General features: G+C 43.8%; 2 protein-coding genes across 2 annotated transcripts in view; both read left to right on the top strand.

Moving 5' to 3' along the window:
- Nucleotides 1-330: 330 nt before the first annotated feature.
- On the top strand, nucleotides 331-14,593 carry rab32a (RAB32a, member RAS oncogene family). Its single transcript, XM_062411648.1, has 3 exons — nucleotides 331-733; nucleotides 9,001-9,278; nucleotides 13,312-14,593. Exons 1-3 carry the CDS (start codon nucleotides 520-522, stop codon nucleotides 13,459-13,461), a joined length of 642 nt encoding a protein of 213 aa, XP_062267632.1. The 5' UTR covers nucleotides 331-519; the 3' UTR covers nucleotides 13,462-14,593.
- Nucleotides 14,594-16,154: 1,561 nt separating this feature from the next.
- adgb (androglobin) overlaps nucleotides 16,155-20,593 on the top strand; it is a 34,187-nt gene continuing 29,748 nt past the window's right edge. The window contains exons 1-5 of the mRNA XM_062410737.1: nucleotides 16,155-16,288; nucleotides 16,588-16,753; nucleotides 16,851-16,937; nucleotides 18,005-18,076; nucleotides 18,307-18,483. Of these exons, the coding sequence (XP_062266721.1) occupies nucleotides 16,233-16,288; nucleotides 16,588-16,753; nucleotides 16,851-16,937; nucleotides 18,005-18,076; nucleotides 18,307-18,483 (558 nt within the window). The 5' untranslated portion in view covers nucleotides 16,155-16,232. The remainder of the gene's footprint in view (nucleotides 16,289-16,587; nucleotides 16,754-16,850; nucleotides 16,938-18,004; nucleotides 18,077-18,306; nucleotides 18,484-20,593) is intronic.

Below are 20,593 nucleotides of genomic sequence, written 5' to 3'. Positions count from 1 at the left end.
GGTCTTTATTTAAAGACTCTAACTAATTATTTTGAAAATAAGTCACTGTTTATGAGTTAGTCAGTGTAAGAGAACGTTTCCTATGATGACTTGGAGGATATTTTGTAACAAAGTGGCAGAAATGAGCTTCCATAAACAACCACGATGCCATAACTCTTTAGACGTACAGTTTGAATGGGGGGGGGGGGGGCATAATTCAACACGTAAACATGTAAAACTCAGCGTGATCTCCAGCAGACAGGGAGTAAATGAAGTTTCCCTGCCCCTTCCGGGTCCTGTGACTTATCAGGTGGTTGCTGGGCTGCAGGAGGAGGAGGAGAAGGAGGAGGAGGAGGAGAATGAGAAAAGTTTGGGGGAAGACGAACTTCAGAGTCTTTTGCATCCACCCCCTCAGTTCCTGCTGCAGCCCCGCTCCGCCGCTCCTCCTCTCCTCCACCCGCAGGAAGCCTATGAGCGCGAGCGCGAGTGAAAAGCAGAAGTTGTGTCTGAGAGTTCCGTGAGTTTAAAGTCAGTGTCAGCATGGCCGGGGGCTCGGTGTCTGAGTGCAAGGAGTACCTCTTCAAAGTGCTGGTGATCGGGGAGCTGGGCGTCGGGAAGACCAGCATCATCAAGCGCTACGTGCACCAGCTCTTCTCGCAGCACTACAGGGCCACGATCGGGGTCGACTTCGCCCTGAAGGTCATCAACTGGGACAGCAAGACCCTGGTGCGGCTCCAGCTGTGGGACATCGCAGGTAAGGAGGCGGGGGAGACGCGTGGGCTGGTTTGTGTGCGCGTTACACAACGGAAATCAGGTGGTGAAGGTGGTGGTGATGTCACGCTCATGTTTAGTTGTGGGTTTCGTCTGTGCAGATGGCCGTAGCTCAAACGTCCCCTCACGCCAAACCACTTCTGCGTTGGAAGTGATTCGTTCCTGATTTGAACCCCCCGGTACACAATGTAGACACACTAAGCGAGAGCATCGATGTGGAGTTTCCACCGAGAGACCGGTTGATCATGTCCGCCTGTTGTCTCTTTCCACTTTATGATCATGGCAGCTCATAATTGCCAGAGGAATGTAGGTCACGTTGTAAGAGCTCACCCCCACCCAACCCTCTCAATGAGACGCACCACAATATTCTGTTGGGGGGGGGGGGGGGGGGATTAAACTGTGTTCATGCAGGCCCCTGGTGTGTGTCCTTCACACTGTGGTTTTTCTTCTAATGTGTCTGTCTGTCTGTGTGTGTCTGTGTGTGTGGATAGTCCCTGGTTCATCTTGTGTGGCTGCAGAACTTGGCACACACATGCACTCGCACACCAACCTGTGCATTCCTGCAGCTTTAGTAAGCAAAGCCCGGTGAAATCAGAGCAGGGTAAATAGAACTTCCCCACACAAGCAGGGAGGCCTCGCTCAAACTCTCACTGTCTGTCTGTCATCCCCAGGCATGGAAATAAATATCACACTGTTTAACAGAGGGGGGGGGGGGGGGGGGGGGTGGTGTGTTGTGGATTACATTGTTGAGAGGGGAAGTGAGCAAGCAGAGAGACCAACGGGCGAAATGACTAAACTTCAGGAATCACCACCGAGCTGACAGGCTCACTTCAGTTCAATCAGCAGGAATGAGGATGTGATGTGGGGGGGTTGTCTGTGATTTCTGGGTAGCCCCGATCTTTAAAATATTTTGATATCCTCAGAAAACCCCATCTGACATTAAGTCTTGTGAAATTGCTTGGTCACACATACAAGTAATCATAAGGCTGAATGTGTGTTTGTTGACATGAGGTTACATGGCTTCAGGGGGCATGTGCATCCCAACAATTGTTCCTGTGTTCTTTTTTTTAATTAGCTGTAAAGAATGGGTCCGTCTTTAGTTGGAAACTTTGGACTTTAAGTAACTGTAAAAATCTCACTGTGGTTACTTTGTCAGTCATGGGTTTGACCACACGTAACCGGCCTGTGAGTTACGTGTGCAGCAGGGTTAGTTAATCATTCTGTGAGAAGATGTCCTTTTGAATGGCTTTGCACCCACACATCTGAAGGATTCAGATTCTTCCAGTGCCATCATTTAAGATTAGAAAATATATAATGTTTAAGCTCTCACATAAAGATAATGGTTGTATACAGGGGCCTATGCATATATATATATATTTTTTTAAATAAACCTACTTCACAATGACTATATGATTGTCAACCACAGGATGAACTTTAATTTATTGAAAATGTGCAAATGGTTTTTTGAAGACACAAGCACAGGTCTTTTAATCTATATTGAATGTCACTTAGATTCATCCACTGTACATAAGCCCTGCTGGAGGAAATGTTTACCCTTTTTGTATATATTTCAGAAATCAAACTTACAAGTTAGACATTAATGATTTACTGTCCTTATATCTACTGGAGCTTTGATTTTCTGAAGTCTGTATCCAGTTCACTTGCATTGGAGTATTGTCAGGACGGGGTCTGTACACGAAGAGTGGGCATGCTGGTTATGTTTTAAAATGGAGTCGAAAAATCCTAATCTGTCTGTTTTCCTATGTTTTTGTTTTTATTCTATTGACAGAAGAAATGATCGTCTCGGCCTCTAAACGTGTTCTATTCTTACTTTGGAACACGGGTCCATCTTCTCCCTCAATCAAACGAACCTCATATGCTGGGACAGATCAGGACAGATGGTTAGAAGACTGCTGTTTTTTTATATTTATTCCATCGCTTACAGCAGTGACAGAAAGGGGGTGGACAGTTGGGTGGGAGGTGGGGGCTGTCTGTGTGTTTGTTGGGGGGGGGGGGGGTGTCACCAGAACAACTTGCATGTCAGTCACAGACTGATTGGCAGTGAGGGCTGCGTTCCCTCGCCGTCACTCAGTGAGCCGGGGCATTTGTGACTGAGCGCCAGGGAGGGCCGTCTGCCTGTCACAGCCCTCGCTCAGAGGACCTGGTAAATACAACACTGCCGCACTTCCGCACTTCGATGGACTGATGTCATTCATAAAGACAAGGGAACACGCTGGCACATATTGGGTGAACGTGGCCGCTTACACGCTCTCGCTCCGACCACAAAGACAGTCTGAGGTTAGATGACACAGATAGGGAAAAAACTCATTTCTCACACCTACACCAAGGCCTTGCCCGAGGACACGCGGGAGCATAAAACCAGTGATGAAACATGTGGGTGTGAAAGAGTGAAAGCTGGAGGTATATTTGCCAAGTCATTAAGACCAGCCATTAAGCCACTTAATCATGCAGGAAAGGAGGGGAAATTATCTTCTCTGCAACACGCTGAGCAACGTCAGAGTTTCGTTGTCTTTTTACCAACCTTAATAGTGATTACAGCCTGGGAGGAATGATAGTAATCAGAGGACTGGGGGAGATGGGGGCAACATGGAAGCCAGTGTGACGCATGTGGCTCTCCCACCCCCTGTTCTCCCGGAATTGCTACTCTCCTCTGGATGTGTCTCAGCCAGTGGACAGGATGATTACCACCATGACACAGAGCAGAGAGCGGCAGCACCTTTTATAGGACCAAACATTCCCGCGGGAGCAGGAGGTTGCACATTATGGGATGTACGCAGTGGCTCTCATCACAGTGGTGACCTTCAGTCTAGACAGAGAAACCTTGAACTCGTCTCCTCTTTCTCTCGAACACCACCGTTTTCCAACAGGATCCGAAAATATCTGTGATCAGGAAAATCCGGTCCAGGGTACTTCTGAGAGGGGTTTGAAAGGGAATTTGTGTGTATTGTATTTATATTATGTAAGTATCTGGATGTTCAACCATTTTCAGTTTCTAGAAATTGATGAAATGCCGGCAAATTCAACCGTTCAAAATTGATATAGGGTCCCAAGTAATGATTTCTATAATCAATGTATGCTGATTTGTAGGGTTTATAAAATGGCCTAAAACCCAAAGAGAATTTCTCTATCACTTGAGAAAAAGACAAATCAGATGATCACCCAAATAATTCAGTTATCAATTAATTGTTTTAATCACAAGTTAATTTGACTCTAGCGGTGGATATTTCAGATGCATTTTTATACATGAACTCCGCAAAATGTCTGGACCCAACTTTCCTTAGATTGCTGTTCAAATATGAAGAACGAAACAGGAGACTTCCCGATTTAGACACATTCACAACAACCGGATCATATCCTGGGGACTCTGGTGAGGGGGGGGGGGAAAGCATAGTGTCAGTCCTCATTACTAAAAGCTCTCAAATCTTGTGGTCTTACCATGTTGACATCCTCATAGGTGTATATTCTTGATTTACTCTCACGTGCTCACATGAACATTCCCTGGACGTTTTACTTGGGGGCGCTCTCCAGAGCAGCTGACAACCTATAACTCGTCAGGATCATTTTAAAAGAGGCTTTACTATTTATCACCAACAGTAAATAGAGTGTATCCTGGTCGGTTGAATGGTTTAAAAATGTGTTTTGTGCAATAAATCTGCTTAAACTTCTACAAATATTATCATTCTGATCCTAATTCCTCCGACCTTGTGCCAAGGCTTTACGTTGCTCAGCCCCCACAAGCCCTCCGCTTGAAAGCGAGGGGCCGGACGAGGGTAATTCCACTTAGAGGTTGAGGATTTTCTCTCAATTCAGACTCTGTTCGGTGCTAAAGGCCGTCTCGAGCTGTAAGTCACTTCTCACATGCTGCTCAGCGAAATCTGAACGTGCCGGTCATGTGCTCCTCAGTCTCTCTCGTGCCCGAACCTTGTGCCAGTCTTTGTTTTTCTGGTGCTGCCGTTAGGGCGAGTGGGGAGGTTTCTCCACCAGTTTCCTCCCAACAACAGACTGGCTTGTCTGGCTTGGACAGTTTCTATGGTAACCCACCCACAGGATAGCAGTATGCACGGCGGTAGAGGAAACTGGGGTTGCTAGGGCTATGGATAATGATGAGACTTTGCTTTCTCTCCGTTTCTCCCGCACAGCCAAACAGAGATGATACGGTGGCTGCAGCTAAACCAGTTTCTTTTTCATCTGCTGGTTCCAGTACTGAAGGTTTCTCATGTTCGAAACCACAGAGCCTAATTGTACTTGAGGTCATGAGCCGGTATTCATAAGCTCGGTGGACTCAACTGAAATGTCTTTGAAATTCCAGAGCAGTTCACTGCCTCTCTTTCCGGGGACAGATTCCAACTCTGTCCTCTTTGGTTATAGGCAGTTGCCTCATGTTGAGCACACGTCTCTGTTCCCTCCTGCAGTCTCATGCTCCTCTGTGGTATTCACCGGGTAAATACTCCATTGTTCAGAGAGCTCATTCCATTCCTGCATTTTACTCTGATTGGGTTAGCAGTGTATGACACACATTTTTTTTTGCCACATGCTTTTCGAATTATTTATTTATTTATATATTCAGAAAGAGCCACTTTCTTTGGCTGGGTGAAGGTGCCAGCATTAAAAAGAACAGCATCTTTTTAGGAATAGAATAAGAACGTAGATGCAGCAGAAGAGTATAAAGCCATTCGATTGATCACTACCAACTTTATTGGCGAATTATAATGTTGATGAGCTGAGCTCTGTACACAAGTCCGTGACCCATGACCTTTCATGAGTCCTTAAAGGCAGAGCTTTGAAAGGGAGAGGACCAGAGTGAGAGCTGGACTTTAATAGAAAATCACCAGGCCCTAAGAACTGTATGGTGTGAGAACCCTATTTTATTTCAGATAAGTTTTACCGTCTGCTTTATGAAATGTAATGTTTAAAAGAGTCCAGGCCTGAAGACATCTACAGGCCATATTTTGAAATGACATCCTTGCAGGTTCATTAGATGGCCCTCATCTGGTCAGAATAGTCTTGTGCTCCAGAGCCAAGCTTTAGATTTTTTTCAGGAACCATGTTGCCATGACGACACATCATTCCCCATGAAACAGGAAGCAGTTTTTTCGGTTGCCGTTTATAACTTACCACGTTTGGCAGAAACCTCAGAAGGCCTAGGTGCTGGAAGTTCATCGGTGTTGCATGCTTTCCCTCTGAGATGCCTCGCTAGCACCCACCTTTCAATTTCAATGATGTAGCTCTCATTGTACATTTCAACTACAAGTTTAAAATGTGGTTAACAGATATTTCAGGCCAAGACTTTGAAAAGGTCTTAACAGGAAGTCCACATTTGCCTCCATATTTGTCGGCTTAATCTTACAGTCTTCGGCCATGTGTGTGTAAGAAGTTAGTTTGTATGTTAACACAGTGTACGTGTGTAAATATTATTTATCAGGGCTGAACAAAAAACTCTGGGATACTGTGAATCAAGAAAAAGGATGTACAGATAAATCCTTAATCAAAATGGTTGGGATTAGCTTTTATTTAACAATCATCAAATCACAAATAAGTGTCATGTGCTGTATGTGTTGTTTTTCTGGAGCAGGACAACATTTTTAAATAAAATGTATACTTTTATTTAATGAATCGACCAAACAAAACAATTTAAAAGCAAAGACAAAATCTCAAATCTTGACTGAAAGGGAGCAGAAAGAAGAAGAATCTTATATAAACTGCCTTTCTTTCCCAAGACATTAATTAACAAAACAAACAATCACCAGGACCGGGTTTAGGAAAGACAACAGAATGATTTTCCAGGACTTATGGCACTCGAGAGTTCAGCCACTGTTTGATTTGCTGTCATTTAATCTGATAGACTTCTGTGTGAATCCTCAGCAGATGGTCAATACCCCAAATAACTCGTTAACGTCACTCCCCCCCCAGGACGAGCGAGGTTACCACCCCCAGTCTGGTTCTGCTCACATATCGACCCGGCTATAAGGACGTGTCAGAACATCAGTGTGTTGAAATCTAGGCAATGACAAGCTGTCACGGCCTCTTCAGTGCATGTAGAACTCAAACCTGTGGTATTTTCCCTACTCTTTCGACTGCAAATCAGGAAGTTAATAATGATAAGTTCACATGGAAGAAATGCTCTTTTGTCTAAATCCAACACTGCCCTTCCTTGGGCCCTTAATAATTTGTGTGAAGCTGAAAAAAATCAGTTTCTCGAGATATGTGTTCCTAATACAGAAAGACAGACCCAGAGAATTGTGGAATTTTAAGACAGATAAAACATGTGAGATCTCCGCCTCTCTTCTTTTATCTGAAAATATTCATGTTTGCCTCAGTGTTGTCCCTTCAGTAAACCTCTCAATAGACTAAGAGGGGAATCTTCTCTTAAAATTATGGAGCCATTTATTTGATTTATGCTTTTTCCTCCACTCCACCGGATGTATGAGCACCACGAGGGCTGGAAATGAACGAGCCTTATTTCAGTCTATCGGCCCTTTATCCCATCGTGTCGTGTCTCTGCTGAATTTACCTGGGGTTATCTTGGCTAAAATTAGACTCTCAATTATGAGCAATTACCGACAGGCCTGTGGGCCCCACAGTGTATTCGCTCTCCTGCTCACACCGGCACTGCACCCGCCACTCCTGCGTGGTTGGGTAAGTACCTGCAGTAGTGAAAGTATGCTGGCTGCGCTCACAGTTCCTCAAAAGCTTTTCCTGGTTCATGTTGTATTTTGCAAGTCGACTCTGGCGGAGTCTGTTAACTGTGTAACAGACATGTACGGTTACACTTGATTTTTAGTCTTTAATTGGAGCGGTGCTGCAAAAATATGAGCTTAATCCGCCAAAAGCTACTGAACCCCAAGATATTGGAAACCTTATATGTAACTGCTGAGACTGCGACTAAAGTATATTAAGGCATTTGCTGACAACTAGTGTAAATCGCTTCCAAATGTTTGTGGATGCGGTTGCAGGTGCGTTTACATCAGAAAACTAAACTCGCTTGAACATACCTCAGTATTTGAATGAACATTTCTAACCACATGAAGCTAAAAACAGGAACCGTAAGCTCATGCAACACCATGTGCATGTCTGTGAATCTACGTCTACGTGAAGAAAAACCACTTCTGTCATCAAAAAATATCAAAAACAGACCACACTCCTCAATCTAACATATAATATAAATATGTTGTTGTGATCTTCTGCCTTAAATATATAAAGTTTACGTATCATTTTGTGAGCTCCTGACACAAAGATGTTTTTTTGTCTCGGAACATTCTCCACATCTGTCTGTTTTCATTTGACATTTGCGACAGAAGACCGTCTGAGTCACAGATTATCATCCCAGCGACAGGCTTCTCATCCCCGTTCTCCGTTCCTCTGGCCTCAGGCAGCGTTGACACACCTAACTGTCGAGGCATGCAGGGAACGAGTGAGCATTGCAGGGCCAGTTTCCTTCAGTCATATATAACCTTTGGTTATTCAAGGTTTCCAAATAATCACAGCGAACATGCGACATGTGGTCAACCCATAAAACTGTGTTAAGTGTAACCAGAGATAATTTAGGGCATTAGTTCTGCTGATCACTTCTCTGCTGAGCCACTGCTTCCCCCCCCTTAAGGGCATGTTTGAGTAATGTTCCTGAAATGATTGTCTCACTTCAAAACTCTGATTTCCTCTTTGATTTTTGTATTTGATAATGATGATAATAAAAACATTGAATTGGTTATTATGATTATGTAACTTCTCCATGGTTAGAAACCGCTTAAAAACACCAGTGTTTAGCAGAAGTGTGGCATTTCAAATCTCTTCACTGGCTGATAAACCTTTGAGGAATTGAAATGATCCGACTAAATCATGAGATCGATTTGAGAATAAAACCTAAAAGTGGTTTTATAGTGTTGAAGAAGAGGCTCTTCTCAGATTGACAGTGACACCCCATCCCTCTCTCTGGTACTTCCCCTCACATACTCTCAGAGAACGACTTCAGAGAATGGGCTTATTATCATGGCAGGTTATTTCGGCCATTCTCAGAGCGGAATAGCCCCATGGCCAATAAGGGAAAGTAGGTTGAATAGGAACCATCTCTGTCCTCATCATTATTTAGAGCCACATTCTATATAGAGGGAAAAATTGAGAATGAAATATTGAGCGTCTCGATTCAATCTACTGCCACAAAGCTGAGGGTTAGGCATTTGGTTTCCACTTTGGTGATTTGATTCCACTGACTTTCTCCTCCCATCTCCCCAGGTCAGGAGCGGTTTGGGAACATGACGCGGGTTTACTACAAGGAGGCCGTGGGGGCGTTCGTGGTGTTCGACGTGACGCGGGGCTCCACGTTCGAGGCCGTGTCCAAGTGGAAGCACGACCTGGACAGCAAGGTGAAGCTGGCCAACGGCAACCCCATCCCCTCGGTGCTGCTCGCCAACAAATGTGACCAGAAGAAGGAGAGCACCAACAACACGGCGCTAATGGACAGTTTCTGCAAAGAGACTGGATTCCTAGGCTGGTTTGAGACCTCGGCCAAGGTGAGGGATCGATACATGGGACGAAGGGATTATCAATAACACGCATGAAACAGACCCATGGGATTTTAAATACATTACTCTTGATATGGAATGGAATAGACCAGAATAGTGTAGAGTAGAATAATAACACAAGACTGGGTGTTACAGTCCCTGTGGATCAGCACTCTAGACGGTGGGTATTCTGATGTCTATGGTGTAGTATATGATGAATGGAAGAGAATAGGATACAAAGACTTTTTTGAAAAAGTGGTACAATGAACCAACCAATAAATACAAAAGTAATAAATACTTAAAAACAGTGTTTACCCATTACCTTTTTTATGTTTTAGCTTGATTGTACATTTTAAACCGGCGATCAGCAGCAGAACATTACCAGGGTTATGTTTGTGGTAAATCAGATTTAATAAGAGCTTTGAAGTCCACATAGAGGAGTCAGAAACGTAAGGAGCCACCAGACTTGAATTCTGAGGATAGTTTTTTACTGTGATTTTACTGAATGGCTTCTTTGTTCCTCTTGGCAAACAGGAAATCCTCTGAGTTTCACATGTGACATTGTCTGAATGGTGTAGTGAAGATGTTGTAATGTATTTTTGTTACGCTCTGGCCCTGATTCAATGGAGAGGTTTTGATGCAAAGATTACAAAATAACTTAAGATGAAATGGAGGGCGCCAATATTTCCTAAATCACTGAATGACAGCTGGGAGTTTGTGACAGGAAATTTGATGTGAAGCATATTTTTTTTTTGTCATCATCCTGCTGTCTCTGCCGTTCATGCATAACGTCAACGTACGTTTATCTTCCCGACCAGTGAGAAAGATCTGTCTGACAGCTGGTGTGATACGGTATCGCGTGACGCTGATGGATGTTGCTGCCCAGAGCTGCGAGGGGTGGAAAGGGGCGGAGCTCCGAGAGATAATGTGCCGCCAGTGTTTCTCCTCAACTTAGGTCGTGGTGTCAAATGATTGGCGATACAGGGTTTGGGTGTTTAGCCTGCGCGGAAGTTTGATGTTCGATCTGTCGCTGGTTTCGTCAAAGGTTCAGTTCGAGTTCGTACGTTTAAATACGTAAATTAGCTTAAAGCGTCGGAAGGAGCGATAACGTTTAGATATATAATATAGTCGTGTCTAGAACGTTTGGTAAATGTTGACTTATTATTATTATTGGATAAGCATTAACAGGAAAGTTAAATAGTAATATAACATGATATCATATTAAATAAGCACATGTTTTTAACGTAAAATATGTCTGGAAAGTAAATGGTAACTATAGAGATGTGACAAAAGTATAATATTTCCTGTACTGAGCTCTGGACATTTTTTCCGGAGTGGCTGTACGTGAAAACAAAAATGTCGGCATCAGTTACTTGTGACTATTTTTATGAACTTTACCCTTAGTAAAAATGAGCCCTTGTGAGATAACAGGTGGAAAATGTCTGGAATATTTATAGCAAGTGGACGTGTTGATGATGTTTTCTTATTTTTGATGGAAGTCAAAATTGATTAATGCAAATATTTCAGGGTTGAAACAGAGGTGTCGAAAGAAGATGACAACTTGGAAACTTGCTGTAAACATAAACGCTGCTTTTGGAGCATGTCTGGAAATGGCTGTAGTGGTGAAAGTAATAAGAAAGCTTAAGAATTACTAACAAAATGAACCTCCTTCCTTTCTTCACTTAAGTGCTGTAAAGCTTTCTACTTCCTGTCAGAATGGAACAGGTAATTGTGGGAGGACGCAGGTTTGGCACAAACAAATGCCTTCGTGTGCCCGCTCACCCTCACACTGATAAATCCTACCTTTTTTAATGCTGCAGCTTTTGTTTGTGTCTCCGGCTGTGAGAACCCAGAGCTCGTTCCCCCGTCATGGTTCTGTCCTTCTAGGGATTGTTTACAGATGCTTGGAAACACACACTTTGAAACGCACATGCTCGTCTTTAATGCTTCCAAGTCGCAGATTGTTGAAGTTTAGCCAGTCAGACTTAACTTTGTTCGCTCATAACCTTAGGCTCTGCAGCTGTGTCACGTGCTGTGTCATGTGAAGTGTGTGTTTATGTGTGTGGTTGTTGTGTGCAAAGTCTTTCTGCTCGTTTCCTTTCTGTGAGTGCAACATTATATTAGTTGGTTTGTGTCAACCCACAAAAACATGTGATAGTGATTCTGTTTTGGAGCAGTGCACTGGGTTTGAAGGGACAAAACCCAAAAGTCCTGAATGTGAATTCTAAACAATCCTAGGGAGATGACACGCAGATGTTGAAGGGTGGCTATTTTACATTTCTAAAAGGAAGTCAACGGCTTGAGGAAGCTCTGGTTCTGATTGGTTAACAATTACATTTTCCGGGATGAACCGTGGAGGTTGAAACGTGACACAGACGATGCTCATGATAATCACGGGGTTGTTATTCTCATGCCACAGCAGTTAATCAAGATATGAGGCAGTGGGGGCCTGTAGATTAGAGAAGAGAGCATGTGACCAGTAAGTCAGCGGTTCAATACGCAGACCGACAGGGTTAAATCAGGGTGGGGAAAGCAGTGCTTGCCCCTCCCTCATCCACTCTGCTGTGGTTCTCTCGAGCAAGGTTCTTAACCCCTGAGTGCTCAGCAGCCATCAGCTCACACTGTGGTTGTACTCAGCTGCTTCCTGGTGTGAATGTGTTCAGGGTTGATCCTGTAAAAGAGAAGTTCTCCCCCCCTAAAAGAATAGAGTTTTTAAAAATGTTTTGGTCATTTTTTTGTTTGATTCCTTTATTAAATAATAAGGTTTTAGGTTCTTTTGTTCCTTTTCCTTTTTACATCCTCTTATCATCTGTTCGTATTTAACCAAGCTGGCCTGGCCCTTGTTAGTGTAGAAGACATTCATATTCATTACCTGCTCAACCCAAGGGATGAAAGCTTTTGACAACACTATGAAGGACCAGAGCAGACTCAGTTTTTTATTTTAACCTCATCTCTGCCTTCCTCCGATTGGCTCTCTGGAAAAAATCTCTGGTTCTCTTCACACATTTACATGCAACGTGGGTGATCTGCTCTCAAGTGGACGGTTCGTCATTCACACCTGGCATTACAATGCATCTCTGGTGCTTTATATGCAAATAAAAACACAGCCATTTTGCAAATTCGGCAATGACGGACAGGTCCTCTATCTGTGTGTGTGTGCTTTTTTTTTTACCTGTTTAGGACCTTTTCCACTGAAAAGTGACCTTGTCGAAATCATGGGGAACAAATTCTGGTCCTAATGAGGCATAACAAGATTACTGAGGTCCTGCTTAAGGTTAACATGTGAATTATGTTTGGGTCAAGGTTCGGGTTAGGCAGGAATTGGTCGTGGTTTAGCTTATGTTAAAAACACAGCCCTTTTGGATGAGTGATACAGGGGCACAGACACTCAAGGTTGTGGATGGGCTGCCCACAATAAATGGAAGTCAATGCAATGTCCTAGTAGCGATAGCTGTGCAAACCTGTGGCGCGTGTGTGTGTTGCATAGGGTTCGACCGAATCAATCCATCAGGCACAGCTGTGTTGTTATTGTGAGAAAATAGTATTTTGTTTAATCATGGAACTGTAGTAGGTTAGAGGATGTCAGTTGAATAGGCGCTTCTCCAGTAGCCCGTGTGCCACAATGACGTTCAAGCTGTAAAAAGCGTACAGTCATACGTGGCCCACACCACCTGGGAAGTTGCTCTCAGGTGATCCAATCTCAGCTCGTCATGAGCACGTTGATACTTAGAGCGTGACACTTGTGATCAGATCCCCTCAGACGAATGTTAATACCAGGTCTGAAACAAGGCCCACATCTCCCAGCTGCTGCTTTAACAGGCTGCCTCACATAAAGGGGTTTAGTGGCAATTCTGAAAAGAAGCACTGCAGCGTCTATAAAACCCTGTGATGGCTCCTAATAAAGCCACTGTCGTTTCCTACAAGTGTTTACAGGCAAACAAGAACAAGGATGATGGGAGGGGGGGGGTGTATGGACTAACGTCTGCACTGTCACTAAGTATTTTACCACCTCTCTGACACACTGTTGTGACCTTTTTCGCAGGACAACATCAACGTGGACGGGGCAGCGCACTTCCTGGTCGAGAACATCTTGGCCAACGACAAAGGTTTGCCGTACGAGGAGAGCAACGGCGACCGGATCAAACTGGACCAGGAGACCGTGGCTGCTGAGAGCAAGTCGGGCTGCTGCTAACACTCGATCCACTCGCATCATCCCTCAGCCTCCCTTCGGCGGGATATGGATTCTGTTTTTGGTCCTCAGAGCTCCGGGAACTTCTCCTCCCTGCGACGCTGCACATCCAAGTTTCTCACCGCATCTCCCCCGTGTAAACCAGAACAGAAGCCCAGTTTTATCTCGATGTTGCCTTCACCTCTTTTCTGCCACGTCTCCAAACCACAGGGTTTCTGATTGTTGTGTTTATCTCGTCACGTATTCTCCTGAGTGTGTATAACAACAGCAACTATGAACTCTACCCGACCCTTCCCCACTCCTGCCCTAACAGCCAATGAAGGATTGAGCGACACCTGTGAAGGGGTGACAAACTATGCACAACACTGGGAAACACAAAAAACAACCTGTAGCCACTTTGGTTCGTTTCCTCTCCGTATCTCTCACTACCACAACTAAAGTCTTTCATCGGTTAACATGGACCTCGAGCATCATCTTACAGCACACTCATGTTTGCGTGTAAAGCACCACAGCTTAGTGTTATTGTAGCAGTCGTCAATGTTGTCTTTATGGCATATTTTCTCTTAAATGATGTGCTATCCCACTTTTCGTTTCCCCACAATTTTACTATCAGGGTTGGTCGCACTTTTCATTCTTCACTCAAACACTGAAGGACAAATACGGTATTTCAGAAAGACACTCTAATAACACTGAGAAATGTTTATCTGATTGTCCGCCAGTAAAAACAAAAAAACGTAGATGTGATTTAGAGTGTGTTTTTGAAATGTGCTGGGTTGTGAGATTGAAAAAAAAATCCAACAGAGGACTATGTTTTCTTGTACATATAAAATAATCTGTTAAAAAGTGTTCAGATGAAATATGAAGGATTTTTTTTTATTATGGAGATGAAATAGAGTTTACATGTGAAAATACTTAAAATCTACACAGCAAAGAAGAATAAACATTTTAACAGATTTGTGTTGTGTTGTAGTGATGAGCCTGTCTATGTACTTATCTAGATGATTCAATGTGTTTATCTAATGTATTTATATTGCAGAAACAAATCATATAAACTGTGGATGAGTAAATGATGCCTGTACTACATATTATACCTAAAGCTCAGTATTTGGCTTGAATACAGTATAAACATTTTGTTTCCCTGTGTGGATTTTATGGCTCACTTTCCCAAGCAGACATTTCAGATTATAAGAGTTCAATACTTTACTGCCCTGTTAACATCTTGGATCAAGTCAGTTTAGCACAAACACACACACACACACACACATTCAAGCACACGTCATACAGTGTTGGCACAGTCGTCAGGGAGATTTTCAGGATTCAGTATCTCACCGAAGGACACTTCAGAATGAGGACATCAATTGACAAACAGCCCTGAATGTTTTCTAACGTTATATAAAGAACAGATGAATGACTAACAGCCACGTGAGTTTCACTTCCATGACCTCAGAAGTCTAGATTCTTCATGCTCCAGCACTGCATTAATGAAAAGTTGTTTCAGTGCATGTATAAACAAAATGAATCCTAAAGCTGAAGGGTTGAGTGTCCCTGGAAGAAACTCTCAGCACAAAGAACAATGGATAAAGCTCGATGTGTGAAAATTACAACTCCTACTGTGTGTGTGTGTTTGTGCGAGAGAGAGAGACATAGAGAAGATCATGTGACTCTTCTTAAGAATGTGTGTGATAGTCATCAGACATTAAGCTCTCAACACTGCCGCTGCTTGTGCTTTTCCACACACCTAATTGTCAGCAGAGCAGAAACCACGCAGTGGAGGCGGGCCAGCTGTAGCTGTGTGTGTGTGTGTGTGTGTGTGTGTGTGTGTGTGTTTGTATGTGTGTGTGACACTGGAATCCAAATCTCGTCACTGAAGCGAATCATCACGTATGCATCTCAAAGAGTTTAAACCTTGACAGTGTACTGATGCACTCACTCCCCCTTTTTATTTTGTTTATCTTAGTGTGTATTTCTGTGTTTCTCTGTGAGCGCTACTTCAACCCTGCGTTTCCATGAGCAACATGTACGTCCCATGGTGGCAAAACAATGAAGCTCAACATTAAGTGGCTGCAAGGAAATTACACTCTTGTGTTGATTTTATTAAAATGATGCTTTGACCTCATAGTCTCTCTCCTGAAGTGTTCTCCAGTCCGTCTGTAAACCCAGCAGAGTCTTATTTGTTTCACTGTGATGGATATAGAGGTCAGAACTGAAACTCTTCTCCGGTACCAGCAATTCAAAGAGCTCAAGAATTTGATTTAGCAAAATCTCTGTAATTATATTATCAGCTGCCACCAGTTCTGCAAGGTACAGCGGAAAATGTACCTTATGCCATTATGGTCTGATTCCTCGATTTACTGCACTTTAATCTGTGGTCACAGATTCCTTTGAAGTCTTAGACTGTTGCAAAAGTGAAAGATTTATACGATCTGAAGAAAATACAAGAGAGTGTCTTGACCTGACCACAACAATATCTATAAGTCAGATTATTATTATTATTAGCCAAAAGTTAATGTTATTATTATATTTAATATATATGAATTTATTTGTCTGTAAATACATATAAACCTAAAAGGAGAATCTTCCCATCACTCCCCGTGGCAACAAGTGACGAAGACTCAGCCCCCAGGCCACGCCCCTCGATGCTGTGGCTCCGTCGCTAGGCAACGGGTAAACTTTTGACAAGCGGAGTCACACCTGGAAACAAGCGCACCTGCGGGAGGGAGGCGACTGTGACAACAACAACAACAACAACAACAACAACAACAAAGAGAAGAGCCATGTCCAAGTCTCAGGCGAGGAAGAAGGAGCCCTCCCCCGGCAAAGCGGCTCTAGCGTGAGTCAGCAAGTGACGTGCTAATTAAGAGAGCATCCGTGGTTAGCATTAGCGTTAGCCTAGCATGCCATGACAGTTCAGTCTCAGCAGGAAGAGAGGACACCAACAGGAGGTGGTGTCCATCACGAGAGACACTGAGTCTCTGCTAATCAGCTGCTAAATGTTGACAGGAGCTCAGAGCACAGACAGTGAATTGTGTGTGTGTGTGTGTGTGTGTGTGTTTGTGTGTGTGTGTGTGTGTGTGTGTGTGTGTGTGTGTGTGTGTGTGTGTGTGTGTGTGTGTGTTGTGTTGCTTTCAGAACCGGCTCCCTGGTCGACACCTCCTCAGAGAGCCTGGGGGGCGCGTGGAGGAGCGGGTTCCCCGTGTGGCCCGAGTGGAGCGATGCGGAAGTCAACAAGGAGAAGTGGGACTCCAGTAAAGGAGCCGAGGATGACAAGAAGAGCAAAGGGACAAGTTCCACTGCTGTAAATCAAAATTTCACACAAGTCCACTCTCACTTCTCGTTCTTTGCTCGTGTCTTTGTTGGTTTAGAATCTCATCTGATCTGCTTTTTGTCTGCAGCCCTTTTTTGAAGATCCAGAGGGAAAGATTCCTCCATCCCTGAAAGTGCACTGCTGGAAACGGCCCACAGAGTTTTTAGTGGACAAGGTAACCTTCACGCTTCCATAGAACCTCTATGGTTTCTAATGGAACATGCAAAATGTCTGCCTGTGCTGATTGGCAACGCTGAGCCCCAGCGAGTTGACAGTTTAACAATAAACATGGTGCAGTTGTACTGTGTGTCCAGCAGATTTATTGTACTTTTAATGTACAAGAAGGTTATGTTTTTACCCCCTGTACGTTTGTCTGTTCCTCTCTTACATGGCAAGACAGGTCTTTTATGCTAGGAATGCATGGACCATGAATGTATTGGTTCTGTAGCGCTCTAACATTACATGATGAACTTATTAGGATGCATTCTTCCGCCAAGGCCCGACAGTCCCCAAATGAAACCACATAAAAATTCACTTGATTCAGATTTTATTTGCACCAAATTGCACTCACTCCTAAATATGTAAAAACACACTACCTTGCATTGTTGAAGAATGTGCTCCTGATCTGGATCCACACCAAAATGAAAGGGCTCAGGGGTCATGTCCCACGCCTTGTAGTAATTTGTCTTAGTAGGATTAATAGACGCCATGATCTTGTATTGACTTGAAGAATAGTCTCCTAATCAGAGAAATTTACAGGTTAATAAAGTAAGTCATTTTATGGTAGCAACCTTGACATATCAACAAAATGCATTTCCCTGCCACGTAGTGTGAAGTGTGGTTAAACAAATCTGCTCTCTAGTCACCTCCAGTCAAATTGTAATTGCATCACTCCCCTTTGCTGTTAACCATCTCTCAGTGCAGTATTTAGCAATTACTGGAAGCTTCCTGCTCTTTGAATTAGTCCTTGCCAGGTCACACGCTGCCTTTTCACTCAGGATGTGAAAAGCCGTTTATTAATTTCATACAAGATGAACACGGGGCTAATCACAAAAGCCATCAGCTGTGCAGGAGCAGGCAGCAGCTCCTCCGTGATCCTTCCTCTAAAAACGACATAATCGTTCGGTTTTTCCAAACCCGGTGATTCTATTTAAAAAGGTGATGTGTGACAGCAATATTTGTTTTTGATTCTGATATGTACAAATGCTATAACACACTCTAAGGATGTGCTCTCATTTTAAGACTCCCGTCGTTGTTCAAAGTCAAAGGACGTTTGACCTCCTCTCCAACAACGATCATCTGATTTGCAGTGAGGTTAGTTTTCACCTTTTCTCCTTCTCTAATGAACATCTCACTAATTCAGACGTCAGACTGGGTGACGTTTGACTGACAGAAATGAATTAGACCAGGGTGCTGCAGTTGCCCTATTGATCAAGTGAATGATAGATGAGATAGTTGATGTTTCAGCCAATAGATTTAATGATCGTTGAGGAGTTATTAGACCGGTGATTACTTTTCTTTCCCTTCTCCTCTCCCTGGTCAAGCTGATGAGGTGGATCATCAGTGAAATCTGTATCGTCTGGACGCTGTGTGGCAACAAATCTAAAGAAGGGGAGCGTTGGAAACCTTGGGAGCACATCTACTCGCTGTGCAAGGTGGTGAAAGGTCATATGCCACTCTACAACAACTTTGGGAAATACTTGGTCAAGCTCTACTGGATGGTAAGACAGACACATGCATATAAAAGAAAATTTGTTTATTCAACGTCTATATATTATTTCTATATTTTTCATTTAGTTATTCATAATGAAATTTGTTATTTAACTGGGCAATATAAACCTCAATTAAATCCCTCTGTCCGGAGGGTTTGTTAATGACATCTTGGGATGAGGAATCATCCGCCCATGCACCGGATTGTTATTTTTGTCTCTAATATTGGTATTATCATCATCAGCTGTCAAAAATCGATATCAGTCGGGCTCGAGCAAACATCCGTTCACATAGTCTGATGAGAAAATGGAAATAAATAGTCCCCAAAAAATCGTACACCCTTGCCGAGGAAGCTGCTGTGCCACAATGCCTCTTTGTTAATCACACTTCTGTTGTGTCTTGAGGCAACGGATCTCATGAAATTGCATTTGTATTGTGTGGCGGACCCCTCAGGATGCAGCTGATCACAGGGGATTGGCGTGGGGGGGGGGGGATGCTTTATCCAGTCAGAACTCAAATCAATCAGCTCACTGCTGTTCCCAATGTGGCCGGGCTTCATCCATTTCCTGATGAATAGATATGACTTAACAGGAGTTAGCAGCATCGCAGAGACTGTGGCTCGGGTTTGAAATTGATGTCCAGTCAGTCTATAAGAGCTGCCTCCACCCTGGGAGGGCTTCACACATCACAGTGACATTTATATCACTTATTAGAGCACACACATTTCACAGATTTCTAGTTCTAAACAAAGGTCGTCTTTCCACGGAGATAAAGCTTGAAGTTGCTGGCCTGTGAGTTGCAGGATGTGTGTTGTTTGACACTCGGGGTAGAGGACACAACATCTTTGTGACAGTCTCGGGGGAACGTCTTCCCTGCTCCACAATGTGGGTCAGCGAGACAGTGAGAAAGACACAGCTAAAAATGGTGTTCTGTAACACTACGACTCTTGCCTTGACAAACAGGCATGACACGGTTGTAGGCAGCAGATCCCCTGCCAACCAGAGCACACTAACAGATGGTTGTTGAGATGCCGTTCAGCACCCAGCCCCCAACCCTCGTTCCCGTTTCCTCGCCGGCTCATAGGCTTCTCCTTCCCTCCCCTGCCAGTCTCATCCTTTCTTTCTTCTCTCAACCTATCTTCCTTTTTTTTTAACATTGCCTCCTTTACGGCGCTGTGAATATCCATCCCATCCTCATCTTGTTACCCCGTCTCTACCATCCTGCATCTGTCTATCTGTCTCTGCCATCCTCCATTTCTTCCTTTCTCCCCCAACTTGCCCTTTCGCACTCTGTTATATCCCATCTGCGAACGCATCAAGCTCTTCCTCGGGGCGATGGTTTGACAAGAAAGTGGATGGGGAGGAAAGAAGGGGAGTGTGACGACCCACACTCGATAAAGGATTGCATTGCCTGTGCCAGTGCTCTCATGGATAATAAGCAGAACACCTGTGAGCAGTCAGTCAGATTATCACCTGCTTTCGCTGCTTTTCCTCCTGTCAGTGTGAAACTCCACCAGACGGTCGGTGGACAAACCACACCGCCGACACTAACAAGCTTTGACACCACACAAGATGCAAAGCTGCAAGCACAAGGAGGCTAATGCTTGGGGAAATATGGAATAGAAATACGAGCCATAGATCAGAGATTTTGTGGTTGTTACGCAGCCTTTTGTGGAAAAATCCACCTGCAGGGCTTATCGTGATAATCTGAGTCACATGTAGGGGCTGGTAATTTGTTCCTATTATTACCTTATTAAATGCAGTCTTCTTCCTATCACAACAAACTCTTACATGAAATTGCTATTTCTGTCCAAAACATTTAAGTAATTTCCCTATTTATTGTAAATGGTTATTGAGTTACATTTGGCAGAGCAGACTCTGTTTCTCAGGGAGCTCACGTGAAATCTGAGCAGTGAGGAGAATTCTGCTGGGAGAAATAATTTCAAATATCATTTCAGTCCTGATTTGGAGAAGGCTGTTGAAATTAGATCCTAGTGGAATCAACGCTCCCTAAAGCTCAGCACAGAAGGAGGAGTTTAGGGTGGTGGAAGGATCTGCCTCACCAGGCAGTGTGGCTATGAAGGCTTCCGCAGAATAAGAGTGAAAAGGATTATAAGGACAG

Source organism: Platichthys flesus, chromosome 18 (assembly GCF_949316205.1).
Source record: "Platichthys flesus chromosome 18, fPlaFle2.1, whole genome shotgun sequence".
NCBI classification, from domain to species: domain Eukaryota; kingdom Metazoa; phylum Chordata; class Actinopteri; order Pleuronectiformes; family Pleuronectidae; genus Platichthys; species Platichthys flesus.
The sequence above is the reverse complement of the archived record's forward strand: the minus strand, read 5'-3'. Positions and strand labels throughout refer to the sequence as shown.

Bases quoted from the DNA above. Each gene is read 5' to 3' on its own strand.
- rab32a (XM_062411648.1), top strand. From the start codon at position 520: ATGGCCGGGGGCTCGGTGTCTGAGTGCAAGGAGTACCTCTTCAAAGTG. The intron at 734-9,000 runs GTAAGGAGGCGG...CCATCTCCCCAG, and splicing joins CCAGCTGTGGGACATCGCAG to GTCAGGAGCGGTTTGGGAAC. The intron at 9,279-13,311 runs GTGAGGGATCGA...CCTTTTTCGCAG, and splicing joins GGTTTGAGACCTCGGCCAAG to GACAACATCAACGTGGACGG.